Source organism: Centrocercus urophasianus, unplaced genomic scaffold, assembly GCF_019232065.1.
Source record: "Centrocercus urophasianus isolate 14NV4802_14NV808 unplaced genomic scaffold, USGS_Curo_1.0 seq_17, whole genome shotgun sequence".
Taxonomy (NCBI): Eukaryota; Metazoa; Chordata; class Aves; order Galliformes; family Phasianidae; genus Centrocercus; species Centrocercus urophasianus.
In genome coordinates this window covers 7,445,929-7,471,668 of record NW_024884722.1, presented here as the reverse complement: position 1 = coordinate 7,471,668, position 25,740 = coordinate 7,445,929, and the positions used below count along the sequence as shown (strand labels likewise).

At 42.0% G+C, this 25,740-nt stretch overlaps 1 protein-coding gene across 11 annotated transcripts in view; it reads right to left on the bottom strand.

Moving 5' to 3' along the window:
- ABLIM1 (actin binding LIM protein 1) overlaps positions 1-25,740 on the bottom strand; it is a 128,477-nt gene that overhangs the window by 95,643 nt on the left and 7,094 nt on the right. For 3 of the 11 annotated variants that reach the window (XM_042817905.1, XM_042817907.1, XM_042817914.1), the window contains exon 1: positions 2,130-2,244. The exons of 2 other annotated variants lie outside the window; for them this stretch is intronic. In XM_042817905.1, coding sequence (XP_042673839.1) covers positions 2,130-2,175 — 46 coding nt within the window. In that variant the 5' untranslated portion in view covers positions 2,176-2,244. Of the gene's footprint in view, positions 1-2,129; positions 2,249-6,382; positions 6,855-25,740 lie in introns of those variants that run through there. 6 more of the 11 variants (XM_042817912.1, XM_042817913.1, XM_042817910.1 and 3 more) reach the window with 5 other exon arrangements.

Here is a 25,740-nt window from a genome sequence, read left to right as displayed (position 1 = left end):
TGCAGTTTGATGTGTGTATGAACAGCGGAGAAAAGCCTGTGCAGAAATAGGGCTGTCACAAAGATGATCTTTCAAAACAGAATCTGTAGTAAAATGTCACTCAGTTACAATCAGCACTCTCACAAAGGATTTCCTACAAGGCCCTTTGCAGACGCCTGTCCTTAGCCAGAGTTCCTCTAGCTGGCACTAGGCAGTAAATAACAAGCAGACTCTCAAATTCAAAGATGCTTCCAGGTGTTTTTTTGGAAGAAGAAAAAAAAGTTATCAACATCAAACACATACAACTGCTTCTTTGAATACACAAGCCATTTACTGATTCTTGTTTGGCTTAACAGTAACAACAGTTAGTCCTCATTGCTCTGCAAGGCTGCATTTCTATTGGGATCACTTTGAAGAAGTGGTATCATTTTAGGACCCTGAGCTAACACCAAGTTTCACAATATGCCACGTAGATTACACCAACTTCTGTGACATCAAACTGGCGCTAAGAGCACCAGGAATTAGGAAACAAAGTATACAGCTGCCCTGGTGACACTGCTCACAGAACCATGCCTATTAGACTCCTGTACAGCAGAAATGCAACATTTCACTTCTGAGAAGTCAGAATAAAGTTTGAATAAAGTAATGCTAGCACTTGCTCCTTGCTTTGCAGCTGTGAGGAGACTCCTCAGCTTTCCTGCTTCTGTTTTCCAGTCAATATGTAACACAATAACAAATATCACGTGCTGCTGAGCTATAGAAAGCATCTGTCACTTCTGGATGTATATGGGCAAATCAGAAAGTGCTATAAAAGACAGTATTACTTCTCTCATTGCGGTCTACACAGCAATACAGCTATTATACACCACAAAAACGGTTGCCATCAATAAAAGATGGGACTTTGCCACACAAATATCACACAGCCCTCCCCCCATGGGAGCCCAACTTTGAGACAAGCCCGAAGCACTTACTTAGCTTTAAATCCCAGTGATTCAATTAGACTCAATGAGATACTCTGCTGAACAGAATAGGCTTAAGACAGTGCCTAAGAGTTCTCCTCAGCCAGATCCCCAGTGAGCCTGAAAGCTATCCTGGCTCAGTAAAGGCAAGGATTAATCATCCTTCTGGGGATACGGACTGTTCTCTAGGTGAAAAACCAAGTCTGTTATAAATAATCCTTTTTAAATTAGTTATGGATTGCCCCCAGAAACAATGAAATCCTTTTCCCTCGTTTCTCCCACCCAAAGGACACAGCACATTTTGATGAGCAGAACTTGGTCATTTCCCCTGCGATGCCTTCATTTTTCACAAAGAGGACTGTTTCTCCTAAAGCAGCAGGCTAAATTACCATACTATCCTAACTTACAGGTTCCTTCCTATGAAGCTTCTTGCTTCCCTTTGAGAAAAATACTTCTTGTCCCTAGTTTAACATATTCTAAAAGCATTCAATTCCCTATACCAAGCAACTGCCAGTGTCTTTAAAAGCCTTGCCTTTCAAATTCTCATCCAAGACATCCAATGATATGATCTGCAGTCTACCCACTTGTACCAAGTGTAAGTAGCAGGGGATGGAGGCAGTGCTGCGTAGGAGGTTGCCAAGGATTGCCCTGCACTGGTCATGCTCACAGCCAGCTCAGTAATGGACAAAATGGACCCGATGTGCATCAAAACAATCAGAGGAGCACACAGCACCTTTGCAAAACTGTACTGAAAGAATGTTAAATGTCAAAAGGACAGATGCTCAGGGGGAGATGTCAGAGCAGGAGGGATGATAAGACACAGCATAAGGCACGACATGAGGACAGGAGACCAGAAAGTGGGAAGCAGAAAAGTCAAGGTATGTTTCTCTGATCATGTTGGTTGTTTTTTTTCTTTTTCATTTTACAGAGAAAGAATCAGTAATAAAAAACTTGTTAATTGGCATTAAATTGATTGCAATTCCCCAGCTCAAAACAGTTTTGTTGGCCTGTGATGCTCCCTGTGTCTGTTCTTAAAAAAGGAACAGCTTAATTGCCTCTATCACCATCTGAAGCTTGAGCTCTGTGGTCTGGAATTTATTGCCTAAAGCCACTAAGCCCTCCCCTCCAGTGAGATCAATGGCAAATGGGCTCCCCACTTCTCCACATAAAATAAAATAGCTGCCAACGTACCTTCAGAGCACTGCTTGTACAAGCAACTGGGATGCAAGGAATGCATGGAATTTCACTGCTGGGAACACGGGAAGCCACCAGGCTTGGTGGGATTGCACTTGCCTTTACTCTTGGGACTTGAATATTCATGCCCTGGTGTGAACTAAGTGCTACATTAAGAAAAAAAAAAAAAAAAAGCCCCAAACAAACACAAACCCACAAAAACTTCAGCCAGCAGGCAGTGCCTGAACTGGTTGCTCTTTGGGTACTTTTGTTTCTCTCCGTGTCAGCACGCAATACCAGAACTGCAATTTGAAACCTAAGATTATAAAGAAATTTAGAAAGTGGAGAACAAGCGATATGATACATTCGTCAATAAAAGCATAATTGTTCTACCGCTGTCTTGGGTTAAAAAGTAATAAAAGTAATAAATGTTTACAGGATATTTCACATACCATCGGATCTTTTTTGTGTCAAGCGGTAGCGGCTAAATCCCCAACCTAAGACTACCTTACACATCCATCACAAGGAAAAAGAAACTCTGCTCCAAAGACCTCTAATTCAAACAATCACGGCAGACAAGAGGAATGTTCTTATCCTCATTTTACAGATTAACTAACACAGGGAGAGATCATATTACTTCCCCAAGGTCACCTTAGAAAGTCTCTAAGACAGAACTGCTCTGTAGTTTAGCACCTTAACGACAAGAACACTACACATATATATAAAATGCCTTTTTCTGTGGCTCCTCCAAGCTAGCACTGACTTAATCATAACAAAACCCCAAACACCTAGCACCTGAAGTAAACTGGCAAGCAGGAGAAAATGTAAAGCAAAGTAAACCAAAGAAAACAAAACTGCCCAATCCTCCCTGACAAAGTGTAAACGCATAATCTTGTCAGATGCTCCAAAAGCAACAAGCATGGAGGCTTTCCCAGGTCACCTGGGGATAAAAGTTCTAAAATCATGAGTTCAAATCGAGACTATTTTTCATCACCACCCACAACACAAAGACAGCACCAGGACCCAGATCCCATTGTTAAACATTTTCTTCATTCACACTGGAAATAAATGTTGAGATTGCAAATAAACAGAGAGATGGAAAGACTGATCCAGACAGAGAACACACTGAAATTAACAGAGGTAGCATTTAGCATGCTCTTCAAGTACAGTTCCCACTGAAAGCAGCCCAATTGATTTCAAGGGAAATAAGAAGAATAAAAGCTGCTTGGTGACTTGTGGTTTAGGAGATATGTGAGTGGAAGAGAGGGCAAGACTGGAGCTACTGCTAGCAGAAAAACAGCCCTCTTGGTCATAACCTTAAGGGTTATCAATAACATGCTTTATCAGTGGTATGAAAAAAAAAAAAAAAAAGAAATAAGTCTCTCTGCAAGACTTAATTAGATCAGAAGCCATATCATACAGGAAATGTTAACATTTTGGTGAACTTTCTGTGTTGTCCTCTGGGAAGCCCTACTATTTTACCTACTATTTTACTAACTGTGTATCTGCAGAGACATTTGTGAGAAGCTGCAAATGTGACCTAGCTTACTGCAGCCTGGTACCCAGCAGGTGCAGGCACCTACCCTTCAACAGGAACAGAACACCCTGAATAGAAATCATAGGCCTCCTGACTACTTCCACAACCCTAAAAGACGTCAGCCCTTCCTCTTTTCCCTCTGATCCAACCAAGCATGGAGAAGCTTGGCACAAATAGATGTTACTCCACTTCCATATGTTGGTTCATCTACGACCCAATCCAAGAGTTCATCAGATAAAGAACTGATTCCAGTACCCACAGACCAGGTGGTGAGGGCTAGGTCAGGAAATCAAGAATCAGGGCTAAATCCTCTTACTGTGATGGAACAGAGGTACAAATGAAGCTCTGGATAACACACCCAGCCACGTGGCTGGCAGATGCAAAATTCAGTCATTAGCTGAAGCGTTCAGAATGCTGATCATTCAATAAACAGCAGAAGACAGCTAACAACAAGATACAGATATGCATAGTAAACTTCCCTTCTGTTGCAGGATAGAAAAAGAGTAAGTTGGCTGCAAGACAATGACAATAATTTTATCTAAATAACTAGATAATTAATAAGGGCTCATAATTGGACAAGAGTAAATAACAGTCAGAGGAATTAAAATGTGGCATCAGTCAAACATCCGTCATTTAGGAAGCGCCATTTGGTGTCAGCAGAAAACACCCTGGCCTCAGGATTTTTTTTGCAGCTATGCGAATTGACCAGGCAGACACTGAAATCATTCCACATTATGAGCATAATGAAGCATGCTAATTCTCTAAAAACTGTTACTAACCACTTCGCACTTCAGTGAATTGGGATTCCATTTTTCTAGTTGAAACCAGCCCCTCCAGTGCCTCGATAACGTGTCAACCAACTGATACAGGACTGAACGCATTTTTAGCTTGTTAAAAAACAAGCATTTCTTCAGTGGCTGGAAGAGAGCCATGGTACCAAACTGCCCTGCATTTTGCAAGCATATCACTCCAGAGAATAATATCTGTAGCAGCTTAAAAGTACAAATGGTATTAACATCTCTCATTTTGCAGTAATGATGTATGAACTATCAGTAACTGTACCACAAAATTAAAAGCAATTAAAAGCAAAAAATAGACTGTTTTATTCTATGACCTGTGCAAACAGAAGACAAATTTTTATACCCAACATCAATATTACTAGCTATTCAATTGGTGGGGATGATGAGGATGATTGGTTGGGGGAAACAGATCAATTTAAATACAAGACTTCACTGTTGTCAGCTTTTTCCACTCAGTTAGTATTTTGCTTCCTTTTTTCTTTAAATGAAAATGACAGGCTTGTTTTAATTTCCTTACAGCTACATCACAACTTTCACCTGTGAATACTATTTACAGATTAATTCCAGGAGTTGAACCAACTGCACACGGGCTGGATAGGGAGCAGAAATGTACTGACTGCCGAAACTGCTACACATACATCTACTGAGCACTTCAAGAACATCAGCAGCCTAATTCCAAAACATATCTTAGAAGACAATCACCAATTATTATAAGCTGAATGCTAATACACTTTCCTGTAAAGATGAGAAGTGTAACTGATCTCAGTGATATCAAATCTTGGAAAGTTACAGCTTCAAGCATTTGGAATGAAACTGCTTCTTAAACCATCCCTTAATGGCTTATAAACACTGGAAGCAGGTCAGCAGCTCACCACTGTAAAAATGATCCCGTAAACCTCCAGTAATGGATCTCAGATCTGCTAAGTAACCAAATACTACTTACACTTCTCACCAACAAAAGCCATCGGAAGCCTGAAAAATGCTTCTGACTACAACTCTCCACCTATCTGATACAACATGGTAGACTACCAAAGATTTTGTCCTACTCACATGTAAACCCAGTGAGGCTAAATTCCCTCAATTTACTTCATTTATAGCATGAAATTATGATGCATGTGTTCACAGTTGAAAAACTACTCACTCTCATCCAACGTAACGACTTTGTTTCTTACTCAGTTTGAATTCATCACATGTGATCTTTCACAGAACCCTCAGAAAAGTAAACACAGTTCCTGCTCTTCATAAAACAGAGGGTAAGTGTGAATCTGTGACAAAGCAATGCTCCCAAGGCACATCCAAGCCCACCGCTCAAATATAATTGTGGATCTACTTCACATCTTCACGATGCAATGAACAGTACAGACTGCTCTTACTGTGAGGAAATATTGCACAATGACACTTAAATTCTTCAGCCAGCTTCTGTAGCAGGCTTAATGTGTTACTTACGGGCAGAATTGAAACACGTGTAATTTACTGCTGCAAAATTCCAACACGATACAAAATTCCCATATAAATCACCTCTTCACTAAAAGGTTAGACATGACCATGTCGTGTCCAGGCTTGCTGAATGTGTTTATCTTAAAAATTAAGCTAACTGCTTTGGCAGTTCAGCTCTTTGAGCTGTGACTAACACAGGTAACAAACCATCAACAGCAAACTTAAGGAGAATCACACAGAAAATAAAGATACATACACACCTAGAAGGAACCTAGCTGTGCAAACACCTTAGTTCAGGTGTGTTCTGGATTCTACCCTTACAGAAACAGGTACAAAGACAATCAAAGCAACCCACTGCAGTTTTGGCACATCATCTACAGAAAGGAAAGCTGTCGGTGAAGACATGGTTCATTTTAAATGCAAAGGTTTAAACCTCAGGTAATTGTGGCTGGCACATTAGTCCTTTTCAGTTCCAATCTGCCAATAAACAGAATTACCTTTTTCTTTCACCATGGCAAACAAATTTGCCTCGTCGTGGAAGCAGCAAGAATTAGCTGAAGCAATTTAAACAGAACCTCTTCTCCAGCAGCGTTTGGTTGAGGTGAATTTAAAATTAAAAAAACAAAAAAACAGAAAAAAAGAAAGCGGGAGCTTATTCCAGATAATTGTCTTCCTCAGATTTCCTACGAGCGCGGATGCAGTCCTATCGCTCGCCCCGTCTCTTCTTTGTGTGCCTCTTATCTTCTCCCACGGTGGTCTCTTCCTGCAGCTCCTACCCTGCATATGGACTCTGCCCCTTGTGCCGAGCCAGCCCGCTTCAGCTGCTGCTGCGTAACAAATGCTGGATTCCATGGCCGCGGCTCCCGGCGCTGACACCACCTTGCATTCCTCTACCCTCACAGGACTGAGCTGGCAATAATCTGCTCCCAAGCGACTGGCAAAAGGCTGACAGTCAGAAGATGTGGGAGAAAAGAGGGAGCTGCTCAAACACATGCAGAGCTGAAGCGCGTTCTGCGAGGGCTTTTTGATTTTTATTTACTCAAGCTGAGCCAGGATGAGAAAGGGAAATACAAGATGAACACGGGCAAATGCTGAGGCAGGCTGCAGCACAGTGGATTTTCTCTGGTGAGAACTCCATCCACTCCTGGTTTAATTTAAAACTGTTACCAAACAACAATTACGAGACCACAAGGCATGGTCATAAATAATCTCCTAATGTCCCCTGACTGTGGTACAGAACACAATAACACATACAGTATCCACAGTATCCACAAACTGGGAGTGCTGACTCTACTTACTACACGAAATAAGAATTAAAATAAAATGAATATCGGAATTGCAAGATCAGTGAGCAACGGGGTTTTGTACCATAGCCAAGCTGGTGTGAGTCAAGTACCGTGTACTCTGAGTCACCAAACACCTGGGAGCTCCAACTCCTCTTCTGTGACTCCTTTGGGGATGACAGCCGTAAGTATTGACGGAATTGAGAAGAAAGAGCAGCATACCAAACCAGCAGCACTGATGGGGTGAAGCTCACCCCCAGCATCTCGACTCTGGACAACAAACCAACCCTCCAAGCCTTGGTTTTACAGGCACTAAACACTACCAGGGAAGGACTGGCCAGTAATAAGTTGAGGTTAAAAACCATACAAACAAACTCTTTACAATATCAGCAAGTCTCACTGTCTTATAGCACAATAGGGAATATTTCTGTTTTTTATTAAAAGGTAACAGCTCAGAGTTAGGTGAGAATTAAAGCTCTATTCTCACAAGCCCATTTTTATTCCCAGTTATGGACAAAAGCTTTGAAATACGATTACTCAGAATCCTGAATGCTCATGAAAAGCACTTAACATGTTTTATTTTTAATACATTTATCCTACCTGTATCAAGTAGCAATACTATTGTATTTATATACTGCTTTTTCCTCGTTTATAAATAACTTTATTCCTCACTGTAGCTGGCCACAAGTGATTTTGCCAACATAAACCTACCCCAGCATGCCTTCCCTTGGGCAGTATATTTTAATACCTGTTTTAGAGGTGGAGAAAATGACAAAGGAAAATGAACTGACTTGCCAAGGACAAAGGTGACCTCAGCAGAAGAGAACTGGGTTGAATACAAAGCTATTCTGGGCTAGGAGATGGGCAGATTCATTGGCTTACAGCTTCAACTTGACCACAGCTCAGGGCTCTATCTGGTCTAGGTTACATGGAGGAGGAACAAATTACACAGCACCCTAAAGCAAACCCTATGTACAGCCCCGAGTCTGAGGAACCTCTGTTTCTTGAGAAACCTCTATTTTTTAGAATTGGGTCTGACCTGGAACTCACACTTCCATGAGAGAATTCCTTCTCAGTGCCGCTATACGTAGGGAAAGATAAATTGATATAAAGAAACTGGCTGTAGGCACCAGCCAGCCAGAGAACCAGATGGCTGACACATGCTGGAAAAACAGAACATACATCCAGCATTAAAAATATTTTCAGTAAATAAATCCTAAGTGGTTTGTATAAAATGCCACAAGAACAACAGAAAGAAATGAATGAGTCTGCTTCACCCAAAAGATCCATCTTAATCAATGATATTCTTTCATAATCAAATACATAAATTAGAGAGACTGACAGAGATTCATGTATGGAAAAAAGCAGTTATCCCCCAGCAAACCTCGGCTGGCTTTCTATTGTTAGCAGCCCAACATGTAAGCGAGGCGCAGCCCGGCAGTCTGACATCGCTGCTTCTGTGACTCAGAGCTGTTATTAATAGCAGAGCCCCAGCATAGGGCTGGGCTCAGCCCCACCACACAGAATTCACTGTGTCACATTTCTGACCCACACACACACACAGTCAGGTTGTAACTCAGCCTGGCTGTGTTCTTCTTCAAGCGGTATTTTGTAAACAGTCAGGGGACTGCAGCTTGGAAAGGCCACATCTGACCTTCATTCATAAATATTTGAGCTGATGTGCAGAGCACAGACTATGCTCTATGTCCACAGATGTTGTTAACTCCTTCCTGAGATCTGACACCCTCCAAAGGGCTGCAACGATTACCATTCTTTTTTTTGTTGTTCCAGCAGCTGCAGACAAAGAATATGACCGCTGGTATCTGGACTTTCTGTCCTCTGAGTTCATTAGTTCCATTTTTCACATGTGTCACAGATTAGCACCGCTGTATCTCATCTTGCCCGTTGCTGAATAGAAGCTTTCATCACGTCATTCAGCCACGGAAAGTTGCAGTGTTTCACTGCAGCGTGTACACAGCAATAAATCTCAAAGCGCAAACTGCAACATGTTAGGCTGGGCAGTTTAGGAATCAAATGCCACTGACTCTAGCATAAGAAGATATAGAGGTCAGATGTTGGTATTCTCAGAAACATCTTTTTAAAGTGGGATGATTTTTTCTTTTGATCTCATTGTTCTACACGTGACACAGACATTTACCTTGCTGCACAATTCAGGACCTACTCATAAATGCTAAACCAGAGAGGAAAGACAGACAGCAACTCCTGAAACACAGCCCTGGTGCTTACTGATACTTAGAGGCACACATTTTGAAGAAACAAAAACATCCTTTTTTCCCTTATAATACTTTTGGCACTCTATAACTTCAGTAGAGTTTCCCTGGAACAAAACCAGGCTGAAATATTCACAATGAGTACAGGATAGCTACACAGCATACTTACAGTACTGCTATTTCATGATGAAAAGTAGCCTGCACGTTCACCAAAGGACACGGGGGTCATATTGAGATCACAAAATGAAAGAGTCAACCATTGTGTTTTGCTTTTTCCTGTATGGTGATAATGTTGAAAAAGTACACGTTAAGATACTAAACAGTTCAGTCATGACTTCAGATCTGTTATTTGAAAGTTGCCTTTTGTATTTTTTATCTTGCTCTCATTCTTCATAGATGAGGCCATGGCTTGTGAGTATCAAAACACTGTTCTTATATAACTCCTTAAAAACTGGGATCTTCTGTTGATCCATCAGTGATGGAAACTGCCTGCTAGAAATCACAGAGGGAGAAATTGTAGTCTTAAATAACATCCAGGAAAATATCCTCTAATTAATGTCTTTTTCCTTCCAGCAAAAAGCCTGGCACAGCCCTGACAGCAAAGCCTGCCACAGGCTCGCACAGCTTCACCCCTGTATAGCCTCAGTCAGTTTAAGTCACCACTTCTCCAAAGTGTCAGTGATGCAGCTTTTGCAAAAACAACAATTACTTTGGTTGTTATCCTGACTTTGCCCACTCAGGAAAAACGAATTTGTCAACATGAGACCTCTTGCAATCCTGCAGTGGTCCCACTGTCCTGATGTGGAAGAACATAGTTTTTAGTTTCAACACCTGAATGCTATACAAAGTATTTCCTGACTTCTGTTCCCCTTGGACATACTCCAGTCCAGCAGTCTGTTCTTTTGATGTGTCTTCCTCAGCCACTTGGACAACTGACACATTTTCCAACCTTTAAAGCAGCACAAGCAGCAATGCTTATGAAGGACTCCAGCACAGAAGAAAGCAGACGACTGACTCGGGCAAAGCTGATGATTTCAGTGGAGTTTTTCAGACACAGAGCTGAGCAGAACTCAGCTTGCACATGAAAAAACTATTCCCATACATACATCTGAATAGCTGGGTGTTCATTCCCAGGTGTTTGCTAAGACTGCTTCATTCGCATTGCTCTCTCCAGGTTCAACCCCACCTCCTCCCCCCATAGCCCTGCTTGGAGCCTAGTGACAATAAGGCTAACCCTCAGACAATTAAAGCCCAATGGGCTGGGTCCTATCCCTAAGTTTTCCACTATTCTTTTCTTTGCCATCAACACCACAGTATTTTGAACTGAAAGCACTCTGTAATACTGGCATTTACAATCCTGTGCCATCATTCTTTTATAGTAATGAAAATAAACAAAAAGTTGCCAAATGCATCACCTGACCTATCACAGCAGTGTATTTCATTCTGATCTGAGCTGATATGACAATTTATTTCTTTTTAAGTGCAAACATTTAACACTCTTAAAAACTAGATTCCTCAGGAATTAGGTGCTTCGCAGGCTTTGATCTAGTAAGTATGCCAGGTTTCTTAAAACAAAATTTGATTTTCTGAGGTTCTTGCAAGCAAGACCTTCTCAGTAGGCTGCTATTATGCTAAACAGAATAGCAAAAAATATAGATAAACAGAAAAATGGTGATGTTTTATTTACTGCAAGACAAAATAAGGAAACAGTCACTCATCTTTAATCTGTAAACATTAAGAAGCCTCTAATGCACAAGCTTATGTAAACAGCACCTGGAACCTCCACATCATCTCTTTAAAAACAGATGAGGAAAGCTGGCTACGTTATACCTCTCTGCAGTGGCTCCAAAACCATACAAAGCTCACTGCTGGATACTTTTCTCACAGTAGGCATGTACAAACATTTACCTCTGAACACACATTTGTGTTATTGATATAACAACTGACTTCCACACTGCTTACGTTGCTGCTAATCCTTAGAAAGAAGATCATACTTCAGGAGCACCCATGTGAACTTTTGCTCCATGCAGATGCTTGAACTGAGATACAGCAGGGGAGCACTGCCTACTGACAGCGCTTTACACTAAGTACATTTATTCAAAACTTACCATACAAAATCATCACTATTCACCTGCTGTAAAATGAATTAGGCTAATGAATTCACAATCAAAGCAAATACTGCTGCAGACAGAAATATGCACATACTATCAGTAACCATCTGACAATTACTCTTAACGCTGCATGAAGATAGGAATTCCTGACAGGAAAGAATATATACAAGTGTCATGCTTTACTGTACGTGCCTAAGGTTAAGGAGATTTGATATTGATAATCCACTTCAGAATTGGATTAACTTTACAGAATAACCTCTACAGCCTGTCAGAGGAGTTCGGTGCTCAGTGCAATCAGCAGGACTGCGACAAGGATTCTCCAGCCTGAAGAACTTTCCATGAGAGCCCCGTGAAAGAACAGATCAAAGCAGCTTGCTGCCCATCACCTTATTTGCAGAGCGAAGCAGCAAGCTGTGTGTTCTGCAGTCTGGAGAGATGTGATGGAGCATCTCACTGAGAGTTACCCTCTGGTGTACGCCTCAACAGTGTAACACCCAATAAAGCAGGTGAGTGAAGTCCACAGTTCCTAAAGCTGAGGCAAATTATGATATGGACACTAAATACACACCATCCCTATATTTACAGCAGAGCACAAGCCCAAGGCACAACTCTCAGATGAGAAGCAACAGCAGTTGTTATTTCCTCTACTCCCCATCCCAACATCACCCCTGCTTTCCCCACTGGCAGAAAGACAAGATCTTTAGCTTGAAGGCAGTTTGCACCTCAGATCTGCCTGCCCCACAGGTGAGGGGCTGAGCGCCCACCCGTTGCCTGCCCAAGCAGGAGCTGCCTGTGCTTCACTCTCAGTTCTGTGATAAAAACACCGAGATTATACAGCTGCACTGATAGGAGCAAGAGAGGAGGAATCCTGTAAACAGCAGCGGGGTCACAGGCCCACAGCACCTTCCTTCCAACCACAGCTGCCTGCACCCAGCAGCATAACAGTTACAAAGCAAGTGAGAACTTGGCCTAAATTCCCGTCAGTAATCTTCACACTTTTTTTACCCTTGGCTACAGCCATATAGGAAGCAAAATCCCCCAATATTTTCATTATTTCTTCCTACTCAAAGCTAATTTAGCTAATTTTTCTTGCTAGCATCTAGTGAAGCAGGGATTGCAATTTCAATATTTTTTGAATAAAATGTAACTAATAACTCAGACAGAGAGGAGCAACGAGACCTACAGAGGTGAAGTCTGTTGCTCTAACCTAACCCATGCTACATTAATGAAGATTAATGCTAAACCATTGATGTACTACTAAGCATATTAGCTCGGACTGATCTTCAGCACTGGCAATGAGCTGGCCCACAGCAAACAGAAACAGCAAGCCAGCAGTTAAGATGACATTAAATGTTTGAACACCTAAATTAAAAATGGCACAGTGATTAAATAGGAATAGAGATCCTGCAAACCAGCAGGGGACTAAGATTTGGTTCTAATTAACTCTTCTCTTTTTTTTTTGGTCCTCGCACAATCACAGAACCAAAGATTTTTAGGTCCTAATATTGGTAGTTGAAGCTGCTTTTCTTACTCCAGCACAAAATCAGCACTCAGCTATTTGCACAAGCAAATTATCCCTAGCACAATAAGTACTGAAACAACAAAATCACATGAACCTGTCCTGCTGTGCCTCTCGCTGCGAATCCTGGAGCAACACAAGTGAGAACATCTGCTTATGTGTAATGGTGAGCAGTGAAAAGCAACTTTGTTCTGCTAAAGCTGAACTAAGCAATTGCCTCTTCAACACCATTGCAGGACACAAAGCACAACAGCACTGTCCCTGCAGTGGAGGGTAGAGAAGCAAGCAGCTTCCCTAATACAAGCAAGAGAGAGAATGCTTTCACCTGCCAGCACAGCTCGTGCACAAGCCCTTGCCATGTAACACAAGGGTCTGTGCAGCCAGGAGGAAAGCTGGGTTTCCTACCTGGTGACAGCAATTGTTAGAGAGGCTCTGCAAGTGCAGGAGCCCAGGGGACAGCAGCTTAGCTGTGCTTGGCTGAGCCTTACCAGCCACATGTGACGCTTCGTGGTGAACTCTGGATGATCACCAGTAGCACAACGGTTTGCAACCAATCTCCAGAGGTGCTGAAAAGCACCTGAGAGACAGAGGCTGCTCCCAGGGTGACAGTCTGACATCGATTACATGCTCAGGCCAGGAAACACATAGCACAATGCCTACTGTCCATTGTCATGCCTAATGCCTGCTGTTATCTACTGTAACACCACAAAGTTGTCTCCAGAAGATTGAGATTTCAAGGAGAGAGAAACGTGGCCTCCTGCAAATCTGCATTTGGATCAAAACACTGGGATCACGTGCTTCTCAAAAACAACAATTAAAAAATAATGCAACCAGAGAAATATGCACTCCATTAGGCTCTTAGCTGACAACCTGTGACCACAGAAACAGAAGGTCACATAGCCATGTGCTGGGTGGGCTCAAGCACCAACATTCTTCACAACATTCATAAAAACCTCCAAAAAGTTTCCAAAATATACTTTGGCAAATTGTTCCTTCACTTCTCTGCATCTGCAGAAAGTCAGGTTATGCAGTTACGCAAACTGGATCTTCCCTGCTGCAAACACAGCTCTCATTCTGTGCTTCCCAGTACAACGCAGAACGTCTCTATTTGACAACCTCTTACGCACCTGATGGTTGAGTAAATCACAGAATCACAGAATCACAGAATTGTAGGGGTTGGAAGGGACCTCCAGAGATCATCGAGTCCAACCCCCCTGCCAAAGCAGGTTCCCTACAGTAGGTCGCACAGGTAGGCATCCAGGCAGGTCTTGAACATCTCCAGAGAAGGAGACTCCACCACCTCCCTGGGCAGCCTGTTCCAGTGCTCCGTCACCCTCACTGTAAAGAAGTTCTTGCACACATTTGTGCGGAACTTCCTATGCTGCAGTTTCCAGCCGTTTCCCCTTGTCCTGTCTCCACTCACCACTGAAAACAGTCTGGCCTCGCCATTCTGCCCCCCACACCTTAGATATTTATAGACCTGGATCAGGTCCCCTCTCAGTCTCCTTTTCTCAAGGCTGAACAGACCCAGTTCACTCAGCCTTTCCTCGTAGGAGAGATGCTCCAGGCCCTTCACCATCTTCGTGGCCCTCTGCTGCACTCTTTCCAAGAGATCCTTGTCTTTTTTGTACTGGGGAGCCCAGAACTGGACACAGTACTCCAGATGAGGTCTTACCAGGGCAGAGTAGAGGGGGAGGATCACCTCCTTCGACCTGCTGGACACGCTCTTTTTAATGCACCCTAGTAAGCCATTGGCCTTTTTAGCCACAAGGGCACACTGCTGGCTCATGGCCAACCTGTCGTCCACCAGGACACCCAGGTCCCTCTCCGCAGAGCTCCCCTCCAGCAGGTCATCCCCCAACCTGTACTGGTGCATGGAATTATTCCTCCCCAGGAATCCATCACTTATCTCCACTCTTCTGGATTAAGTCAATCTAAATCTATTAATATTTCCTTAAAAGTCTTCTCACCTAAACTTGCTATTCTCACTGCCTTCTACTGGTTTTCTTCATGTTTATCGGCACCTTTCCTGAAATGTGATATTCAAACCTCAGGCAGTACCCAGCAGAAGTCTCTTCAGTAACAAAGAACCATCTCCCCTGCTGTACACATACTCTGCTAATGCATCTCAGAATAAGAATAGATTTTTTGCAGCAGTTTTGTAAAACTGATTTCTATTTTTAATGTGAGAAGTATCATTATTCTCCAAATGCTTTCCTGGAATACTGTTAGTTATTTTCCATCTCTTATCTGTGCAAGTCCAACATTCCAGATTTGTATCCGTTGAAGTTCAGCTGCACAATTTCAAATCACATCACTGATTTATCAGGACCATTCTGCATTCAGATATTGTTCTGCAGGAGAATGACATAATGCTTATAGCCCTGGATTAGCACAGACTTTTAAGGCATACTCCATATTCAAGTCAACTTTATAAAGACAATATTAGAGGGATTGAGGCCAGGGGAGATCACTCACTTGAAGCAATCTACGCAAAAAGCTATCAAGAAGCAGAGCCACCTTATCTGAAGCACACAAGAAGCCTGCACAGCATGTGCCAGCATCTAAAGAAAGAGTGCCAGCTACTATGATGCCAACAGAACGTGGGCTTTTCTCTCTCACATCACCACTTGCCACACGCAACACTGCCTAGCTCTGGACACTTCACAGACTCATACAGCACCATTAAAACCCTATGGCCACAGGTCATATCAAACACATATGCTGCAGGGAGCTCCTAGGAACACCACTGGCAGGTAGGATAAAGATTAAAATATTAATTCATTTTTCAATTTGCATCTTCCTTCTTTCCCTCCAGATAAAAACAGGGACTGGTAACAAAGAGACTTCAGGGAGATCTTGGTACTAAGCATGGAAAATGGCCATGTGGCTCAAAACAACCCCTGTTTCTCTGGGGACTAACAGCATTGGTGTTGTATTCCAGTTTTCCCATACAGCACCCCAAGAAAATCCTACTGATGCAAGCAAGATGACGTGTTGGATCTTAGAGTGGATTCATTCAAATGCTTACGCTGCAGCTAGTATTTTATAATCGGACCTTCTATATTGGGTCTGTACAGCCAAATCCTCTCAAGAACACCAAACCTCCTTGTGATTCCTCACTTAACCATGTGGATTCCTGTCCCTGCAAAGATACACACATTACACAGAGACCCCTTCCACAAGCCCCCATTTCTCACAAGGTCTCTGTGCATTATAAATGTTCCTGCAATGGTCTAATCTGAACCCTGGCTCACCACTTTTCTGCTTTCACATACTCTAAACTGCCCCACCTCCTCATTCTCTCAACTTCCTTCTGTCTTCCTTTACACTCAACCGATCCAACACAAGCAGCCACTCTCACAAGCACTGCTATAAATTAAGACTGTTATATAAACAGTTACTAAACTCATGCAGGAGGTCGGTTAGATAATATGACACGTATCTCCTTTCCCTCAGCTATACGCCACTGCTGAATCAACCAGAATTCAGGCTGGAGGAAAAGACAAAGGCTGTACATGGAATCAAGTACAATGACAGAAGACAGCGTCTCAGACAAGAAGCAATATCACACGTTCCAAGTCAACTTTCTCTTTGAAATTCCCCAGTTATTTTGCAACCAGCTTTCAACTTTGCTTGTCTCAAATAGCAGATGTTTTTCCATGGTCTTCGTATGGCAGTCCTGCTTCCAGAGACTCCCAGCCACATGCTTAAGTAGGTCTCCTAGGCTAACACAGGTCTGGCTGCAGAAAACAACCATGCTGGCAGTTCCCTCTGGGAAGCAGCCCCTCTCCATCTCTCCCAGATTCAGGAGAAAGGCTGCTCAGCAAATTTTGCTGGCCAAATGAAACCCAGGACTCCCATTTTGCATTTACCTTACAGTGATTTGAAATCTCTTTCGACTCTTAAGTTTTCTACAGTCTTAAACTACTCCTAACTGTCTACATCACGCCGCTGCTAAACTTACGTGATGCTCCAGCCTTCCCCTTATGAAACCACCAGCGTCATGCTGAGTGATGAGCATATCACAGCATATCACAGGTTAAATCCCTGAGACTCCAAAGACTCAATTCCTGAATACTAAACAGCTCTGCACTTGTGAGAAGATTCCTGACCTTCCAAAACCCTAAGAAACGGGCCTTTCCTGGTGGTTATAATTCTACTTATTAGGAGCAAGCAAAACACTGGTTGAGTCTCCAAATGACTTGGATGGGGTGATTTCTAATCTCTGTTTGTAAAGCCAAATACAGACAGCAAGCTGTCTGTCAGGAACATATATAAACTGCTAAATCTTCTGGTACTTGAAGCACTCTAATCCTCAAGCAGTCACGTGGCCTAAGAAATGGCCTCAGGCGTTTTCTATCTTAAAGTCACAACACAGCTTTTACATCCAGGACCTTTTCAGTAAGCATTTCACTACTTCTGTTTTAAGCAGCTGATTGACTCCACTTACACTGCAACTTAAGCAAAGCTGAGGCAACAGATACCTTGCAACTTCTCAGCTATTCCACATCACTGGAAACCAGAACCATAACATCCATCCTATTGAATAGTAGCACTCAAACTGCAGGATGATGGCAAACCGCTAACAGAACCTGCCTCACTATCCTTCCAAAAGCTGGTAGATTTGCGAAGAATTGCACAACTGTATATTTCTAGTGAGATTTACATCCCATACAAAATAGAAGAAAATTGCAGAAAAGGTGGCTACAAACACAGAGCATCTCTTCAGAGTCCCATGTGGGCTGACCATATACACAGTCACTGCTCAGTCAATTTTCTATGTTAAATTCACAAAGCTTTACAAAAACTCCTCAAGTGTCTGTAGAGGTTTTCTCCAGAATGCCAGTGTGAAACAGTGGAGGTGGCAAGGCTAAATGACACCTGCTTTTTCAGGTTCACAGATATACGACATTTATATACTTAAGTCATATTCATATTTTTAAATTTACAAGGAAGACGATGAACAGGGAAAGACCTTTAAGCTTCTCTTCCAATTCAGAAATTAGGCAGCTTTGATTGAAACTACTTGGCAATAGGTTCAAAACAAAAAGGAATAGAGTTTCATAAAACCCTTAGGAAAGGTCTGGAACACACCACCAAATGTTGCTGTGCTTTCAAAAGGTGCATTTCTAGCTCGAGTACTTCAGCAGATCAATGCCTCCTTCTTCCCTAGACGGTCACATAGAGATGAACCTGTATCCATTTTTTTTACTACTCAGAGTCAACTTCTATAAATAAATATATAAATAAATAAATTCTTATTCTCTTCTGTTGGTAACTACAAATATTTCTGCACACTTGCTGTCACAAAGCATCTTGCTGCTACACAAAACAAAGAAGCTAGCTGTAAAGCAATTAAATCTGCATACTGAACAAAAATCATGCTCTGATGTCAATCTTCACTTACCCAGATCCTCAGGACCACCAAATAACTGCTCACACAAGTAGTAGTCATCTGGATTCAAGTAGGGCAGTTGCTTCAGTAAGCTCTGCTTCGGAATGAGATACAGGACCTCTGCAATATCCCCATCCTCAATAATTGACATCCTTTTGACTGAATTTCTGTATTTCACTTTTTCCAGCACCAATTCTTTACTTTTACTTGATCCACACAGCTTCCCAAAGCTGTTTAGGATGGGGAAAAACGGCATTTCTATCGGGAAGAAGTTACGGAAGCAACCTGTAGTGCACAATCAGCCTTCTACTGCAGCACACTGTCCTTATCAATCCTTCTCTTTTCCTCTTATCCAGCAAAGGGGATTAAGGAAGATATATTTTTAGTGATTATCTTCAAGAGATTATGACAGTATGCTTGATCAGGTGACTGCCATCTAAAACTATTGTAATCAGTTGCTACTCATCCCTGGGAATGCAAAAGTCTGAAGCAAAACCATAAAGAGTATTTTGACAATCAGATTAATATTCAGGACAAGAGAAAGAATTTATCTGAGGTACGTAAGAGGATTAGTTGAAAAACAAACAAACCAAAAAACTCTCGCTCTGATAAAAACCTTATTAGGAAGGAATCATCATCATAAACTACAAATGCACATCTGTGCCTTTAATCTACCATGCCCCAATTTTGATGCCAGCACTTCACGTGTGCTACGGACAAAAGGTTACAGTAAAGGTAGAGAATGCTTGTCTCTGATGGAATGTATAAAGGCTGGCTGACTTCACTTCATAAGCAGATTTCCTTGGAGAAATCCTGCCCGCAGCTTTCACTGACTATTACACACAAAAGCACTTAAGCTTCCCCCTAACTACTCACGACTGGCTCACCAGCTCTCTTCCCTTCCACTTTCCTGTATAGCTGACAGGAGAAGCTCTGCAGACACTATGCCAACTCTTCCTGCTTCACTTACAAGAAGTAATTATCTTAATCCAATTCTAGTGGCTTGCTAATCTAATCATCTAATGAATATTTCTCCCTGGGTAAAGGCAGAGTTAATCATCAACTGGGCACTAGAAAGTCACAGGAAATTCCTAAGTAAAAGACAAAAGGGAATGAAAAAGTAAACCACATTCATCATGTGGAACGGGGAGTTACAGGTGGACCCCAGACAAGTCCTTGCTCAGGGCCATCCTCAGATTCCTAATTCTGCTGCATTCCCTGATACAACGGTCAGCCCAGGCTGCCAATTCCCCTTAAGAAACAGAAGTTGGGTACAGCTGCAAAATGGCTTGGTACAGTAATTGCACTGCTGCCTGGAAGGCTTTTGCTACATCTGAAGGTGAAAAAAACTCTTCTTCCCAGACCCAGATAGAGTTTAAGCACTATGTACTGATGGGAACAGGCTTTGAAGAGAAGACTGCTTTGTTTACTGTTTTAAAAAGAACAGACCACTTCACAAACTCAGCCTTTCATCACCTACTATCACATCGTTTCTCCTTTCCCGTAAGGTGACTTGCTTTTCATTATGTAAGTACCAAGACTCTTCTGTTATATCAAGAAACCCAAAATCACAGTTCCCTTTGGAACACAGCCATTCCCCTGGCCTACATAACCAATACCAGCCGCAGTAGGACAAAGCCGGTATACATCAACACACTGCACTCATCTTAATGGAGTGATGCCAAAGTACATTGCTAAAGCATATTTGGGGAGGAGCTGGCTCAACAAATGCAGCAGATAGAGATCCATCTGACAGGACCCTCCATCAGAACAGATCTCTGCAAACTCTGTGTTTTCAAGTATTTCCCCTAAGAAATGAAGTTGTTTGGCTGTTCTTCAGACTGTCCCAGACTTCTTAATTTATGGACCTGTACACCATAGCTGTTCAGTGGAACAGGCTGATCTCCCAAAGTAACAAGAGCTTCTGCTACTTCATCTGAAGGCAGATCACCACTTTGTGCTTAAAGCAGAGGGCTGACTCACAGGAGAGCGCATGCGTGTCTCAGTGTAGCAAAGGAGTACTGGCAAAGATGTCAGCAGGCTACAGACATCTGACAGAAGCAGTGCCAATTACCCAACCTCACCAACACTTCAAGGAAGACTTTGCCCTAGGTAGGTAGGTGAAGCAAGAGCACTGCCTGATGCAACTCTGCTGGCACCTGAATTCTCAGAAGGCTGGCAGGTGAGCTCTGCAGTAACTTCATCAACTCCAGCAACAGTTATGACAGTTTGTTTACCTAAAATGCAGCAGAAAAGCCTGTTCTTCATTGACTGCACAGACCTGAGTGACTGCCAGCTCTGCTCTAGCCACGTTGATTGCATTTCAGCAATGCATACCTAGACAGTCGTGCCCACTAATGCAAAACGTACCAAACCAGTATGATCTGTTGTGTGGTGCTCAGCAGAAGAAACTGCACTCCTTTCCCACAGTCATACCCCATGAAAGACATATGAAGCCTCCAGTGGCGCTTTTAACCACGCATGGAGATATGTTTCTGTATGTTTACCCTCCTGGATAACACTGAACCACAACCTGGCCTCTCTCCAGCATAAAAACTCACAGGGTTATGGGGGGACCATGGGTATACTTCAGTTTAGGCAAGCATGTCACCATAGAAACATTCAGCATAATAATTATTGGAAATAAGATAACCTTTCTCAGAGGCTGCTCTACTGATCTCCCCTTCCTGGCTGACTATTGCTGTCAGTGTCTGAGACAACCTCGTGCATGAGGATTTGGCTTCGGCCGGAATCAAAAAGACAGTGGCAAGCTTCTACCACTTACGTTAAGACCTGAAGATTAAATGGAAGAGATTGATTTCTAATGCCCTTGCTGAAGGGAAAAGAGAAGCATAAGGACGCAACTTAGTCCTCATGTTTCTTGCAACACATTCTCAGGAGCCCCTGGGTGCCCAACCCAGAAGTAGCACTGAGGAAATTTCCTCAGCATCTGCCAAGTATTAAAATACTATTTTAAAATGATTGCCATGCCTCCTCTGAACACTCAGAGCTGGGGCTCACAGAGCACAGCTACATATGCCATTACTTTTCAGACTGACATTTCTCAAGGGACTGGATATGAGACAGAAATTAGGCAAATTACTTACTGTAAATATTTGATCTCATTACTAGTTTTATAAATATTTTAATTATAAATGCTTCCTTCCATCTCTAGACCATTTCCTGTTCAACCCTGCCTCGCTTTGCCAAAACAACAGGCTGCCCTGTGGCAAAAATACACAACTAGGATTAGACCACTCTACTAATGCTACTAGAACAGAGGTAACAGCAAACTTTGACTGCAATCAATGAGTAAATTGCATAACAAATAGCAAGCACCTGCTATAGAACTCTGCTGAATAACAGCAAAATTTAGAGACTGAGGGCTAAAATAGCTGAAGAGATGATAGCCCTCCCATCCAAGCAACAATCAGAGTTAAACCAGTCATCTGACTCAGTAGAAGACAGATATGTGCTGTCTTTAATAGTTTTTGTCATCACAATTAAACTTCCTGCTGATAGATTTCAGTGTGATTTCATTCTTGTACCAAAAAACAAACAAAAATAAACCAGTCAATCATCCCAGTCCAGCAAAACCTACCTCCAAAGGAAAAAAAAATAAATAATAAAAACAGAAAACAAGGAAAAATAAAAAGAAATTTTCCTTTTTTTTCCTCATGCCACTTCAGAGGATAACACACTACTTACAGAGGGAGAAAACAGCAAGAGATAAAGCAGAAGATCGACTTTTCACACAAAAAGGAAACCAAAGCTTTCTACTTCTTGCAAAATGACTCCATGCATGCAGCTTGTTTTTCCACCTTTGGCACAAACAATTTACCTGCTGAAAACTGCAGGGTGACAGACACTCAGCTACTCACTATAAACTTGATGAAACAGTTCCTTGGCATAACGCACACCCAAAAATCCACATGCACATCTTATTTAGTTTACCTAAGTGTCCAAAACAGGCAGTCATCTTCCGTGCATACTGACACAAGCCATTCTCACCGTAGGGTTTCTCCCCAAGCACCTGTTCACTCATTGCTTAAGAAGGAGCTGCCTTTCTCTGCAGAACCAACCAACTACTGTTTGCGTGGGACTGATAAGGCTACAGAGCTTTCTCTTCCAGTTTATCTCCATTAATAATTCAGACACCATATAGAATTTGCTGAGCTCTGAGAACCGGCAGTGCAAAGCTATTTTGTGGCTTTTGAAGTAATCATGTTTTTGTCCTTAAAAAGGTATCTCAGGTTATTAGATTTCAATAGTTTACGGCTATTATTTTCAAAATGCAATAAAATCCATGCTCTTCCTGCATAATGTGAAATATTATTGGGATTGTGTTCAGGTCAGTGAGATATTTAAAATACCCATCCAGCTCAAACACAAAAATAGAATGACCACCATTACTGAAAGGTGATAACACCCTCCAGCAGCAGACAAGTCCTCTGTTGGCAGAGCACTTTCTGTCCCTCATAAGTTACCGTGCATCCCCCCACGGTGCTGGGGATGAAAAGCAATGAAAGAGCACACACAGAAATACCACTTCCTATCACTTCCTAGCACAGAGCATTTCAGAAGAAATGAGGCACCACAGCCACAAACAACAGCGTATTTCACCAGCTCCCTCGTTGGAGAACAAAGCCAATCGAACCATACTGCTATCTTCACCTGCCTAACATGAGCAGGCAATGAGAAACCCAAAAAGCAAATAACTATGTACATTGGTAAAAAACACACTGAGAACCCACGTTGCTTCCACTGGAAGGCGTGGGGAAGTGGTTATACCTCAACAATAAAACAAATGGTCAAAAGATGGGAATAAAACAAATGAGAACTGACTCAGCAGTCCCCTGGGCCAACTGCAGAGGTAGAGCTCATGTCCTTGTCCCTCTTTTGCAAATGTATCTGGATGTCAATTTAGTAACAGATCAAAAGCCTAGTCATTCATGTTTAATATTACTTCAACGATTGCCATAAAAAAGCATAAATATTCCTAAGAAACAACTCAGAGGCGTTGCTATTTTTCATAGCTACCAGCTATGAAGGATCCATATATGAATTTTACATCCATAGGTCTATATAGTTCATTAGTTTCAACCAACAGGCTACACATGACTTAGGTAAGATCATCTATGACAAAATTAACACCAAAAACACACAGAATAGCTCTACAGTGGCAATAATAGAAAGGCTAACTGAAAAGGGCTAAAGTGAGATCAAAGGTAAAGCGATTGTGTTAGTTGAGCAACCCAACTGAGCACTAGCCTTCCATACAGCCCTCTAATCGAGCTGCTAAGTCAAGATTTCCTCTTTGCTGTTATTATAACTGACATTTAACTAATAAATAAGCCAGTTCTACCCAAAACACCTGTTTGTGCAGTACCTGTTGTGCTCATAATGCAGTACTGAAGAACAACTATGAAATCTGTGAATGTCTATACCAATGTCTATACCAAAGGATGGAAGCAAGTCTGAATACTGAAGATGTGAAAGCTGTGCTTTCATCATCTTTCACTACATCAAACTTTAAGTTTTTGAAAGTCCATCTAGGGATCTCCAAGGTGGTGCAAAGCAAACTGGATTACTATGCAGAAACAGCAATATTTGCACACACAAGCTATTCTGTTAATCTAAATCAGAAATAAGAAAGCAAATATTAATTTATTTATTGATTTATTTTTGGTGTTCATTGCAAAATAATGCAAAATACTGCTTTATGTTCTGTATATTCTGTACAATACACAAGCAAGACCAAAAAAAAATAAAAAAGAAAACACAGCTCTATCTCGGGCTTAACTAAGACCACATGGTGACCATTTCCTTTCCCAACTGATGACATTTGCAAAATCTTTCAGCTGGATTAAAGCATTGTGCTCAGCTTCCTGTTATCAACCATGTATGATAGCTTTCATGGCACATGAGCCTTAAATAACAAAAGACAAGCTTTGCAGTGCATTGTAAAGCTGGACAGACAGTGTAACCGGCTCTTGAGAAAGCTTTTCCCTTTGCTGTACATTCCAAAACTGAATCTGACTCACTTCCCTAAGCCCCAGCGACCCCCAGGTTTATCCTTCAGTGAAGCAATGCATGTTAAGATAACGCATACAAAAATATAAAAACAATGCTCTTGAGATTAAATCTAATCAAGCTCTTTCTTGGACAAGCCCACCATGTGCAATTATCAGCACTGAAACAGTATACAAAAAAAAAAAAAAAAAAATCAATCATCAAATGAAATATTTACATGACATTAGGGACAAAATATTGACAGTTAGCAAAGCACTGTCTATTAGCTTTGAAAGCCTTAAAAATCCCAAATAAAAGGTACACATCCACGGGAAATGAAAGAATGGTTCAAATCAATTTCATAACCACTCGGTTTCTATATTGGACAAGCCACCATCACTAAGAATACTGCAAGTAAATTATCTGTTTTAAGAAATCATCTGTGAAACCGATGTACTCTGTTTTACTCTGCAATTCTGAATTCAAATTCAACCTGGTGTAGGGAACCTGCTTTGGCAGGGGGGGTTGGACTCGATGATCTCTGGAGGTCCCTTCCAACCCCTACAATTCTGTGATTCTGTGATTCTGAGTAAAGAAAAAATAACTTTCCTGTAGTTCATAAACTCACCAACTGAAACCCTTTAAAAGCCCAAAGGATCAAAAAGGATTGAATAGCAGAAAGTTGTCAATCTTCTGCAGAAAACTTGCATCTACTGACTTTCATTATAAAAACTGTTTCTCCTAACAGGCTGAAATATGCAGCAGAGGCGTGCAACTAAACCCTCAATCTGCGATACAGAAACAGGCAGTGTCTGGAGGCAGAACGCTGAGAGTTCGTATATTCAAAACTGGAACTGGTCTGACAAAGGAAGCAAAGGGGCATTTTCCTCTGAGGCTCCAAGTGCACACTGTCCTGTCCACCACTCAGAAATGAAGCACTATTTCGGTCACACTGCACCTGCAATACTGGTTTATTTCTTTTGTTGTTGACTAAAGACAATAGGTAAGGTGTTACATTAAGGTAAGTACTGGTCCCTGAAATCTGTTTGTAGCTGTGATGGCATTAAATGCTATCTTCTTCCTCAAACAGTTATTCAAATTATTAATAATCAGTTTGACTGATAGGAAGAAAGTAAGACTGACAAGTTAGATGCCAGCCTGCAACGTGAGAAGCACGCAGGCCCTGCTCTCCCACAGCCCTCCTGCTCATCCTTATGCCAGGCCCACAGCCTGCCACCACTCACTGCTCCCTGCGTTGCTCCCTGCGTTGCTCCCTGCGTTGCTCCCTGCGTTGCTCCCTG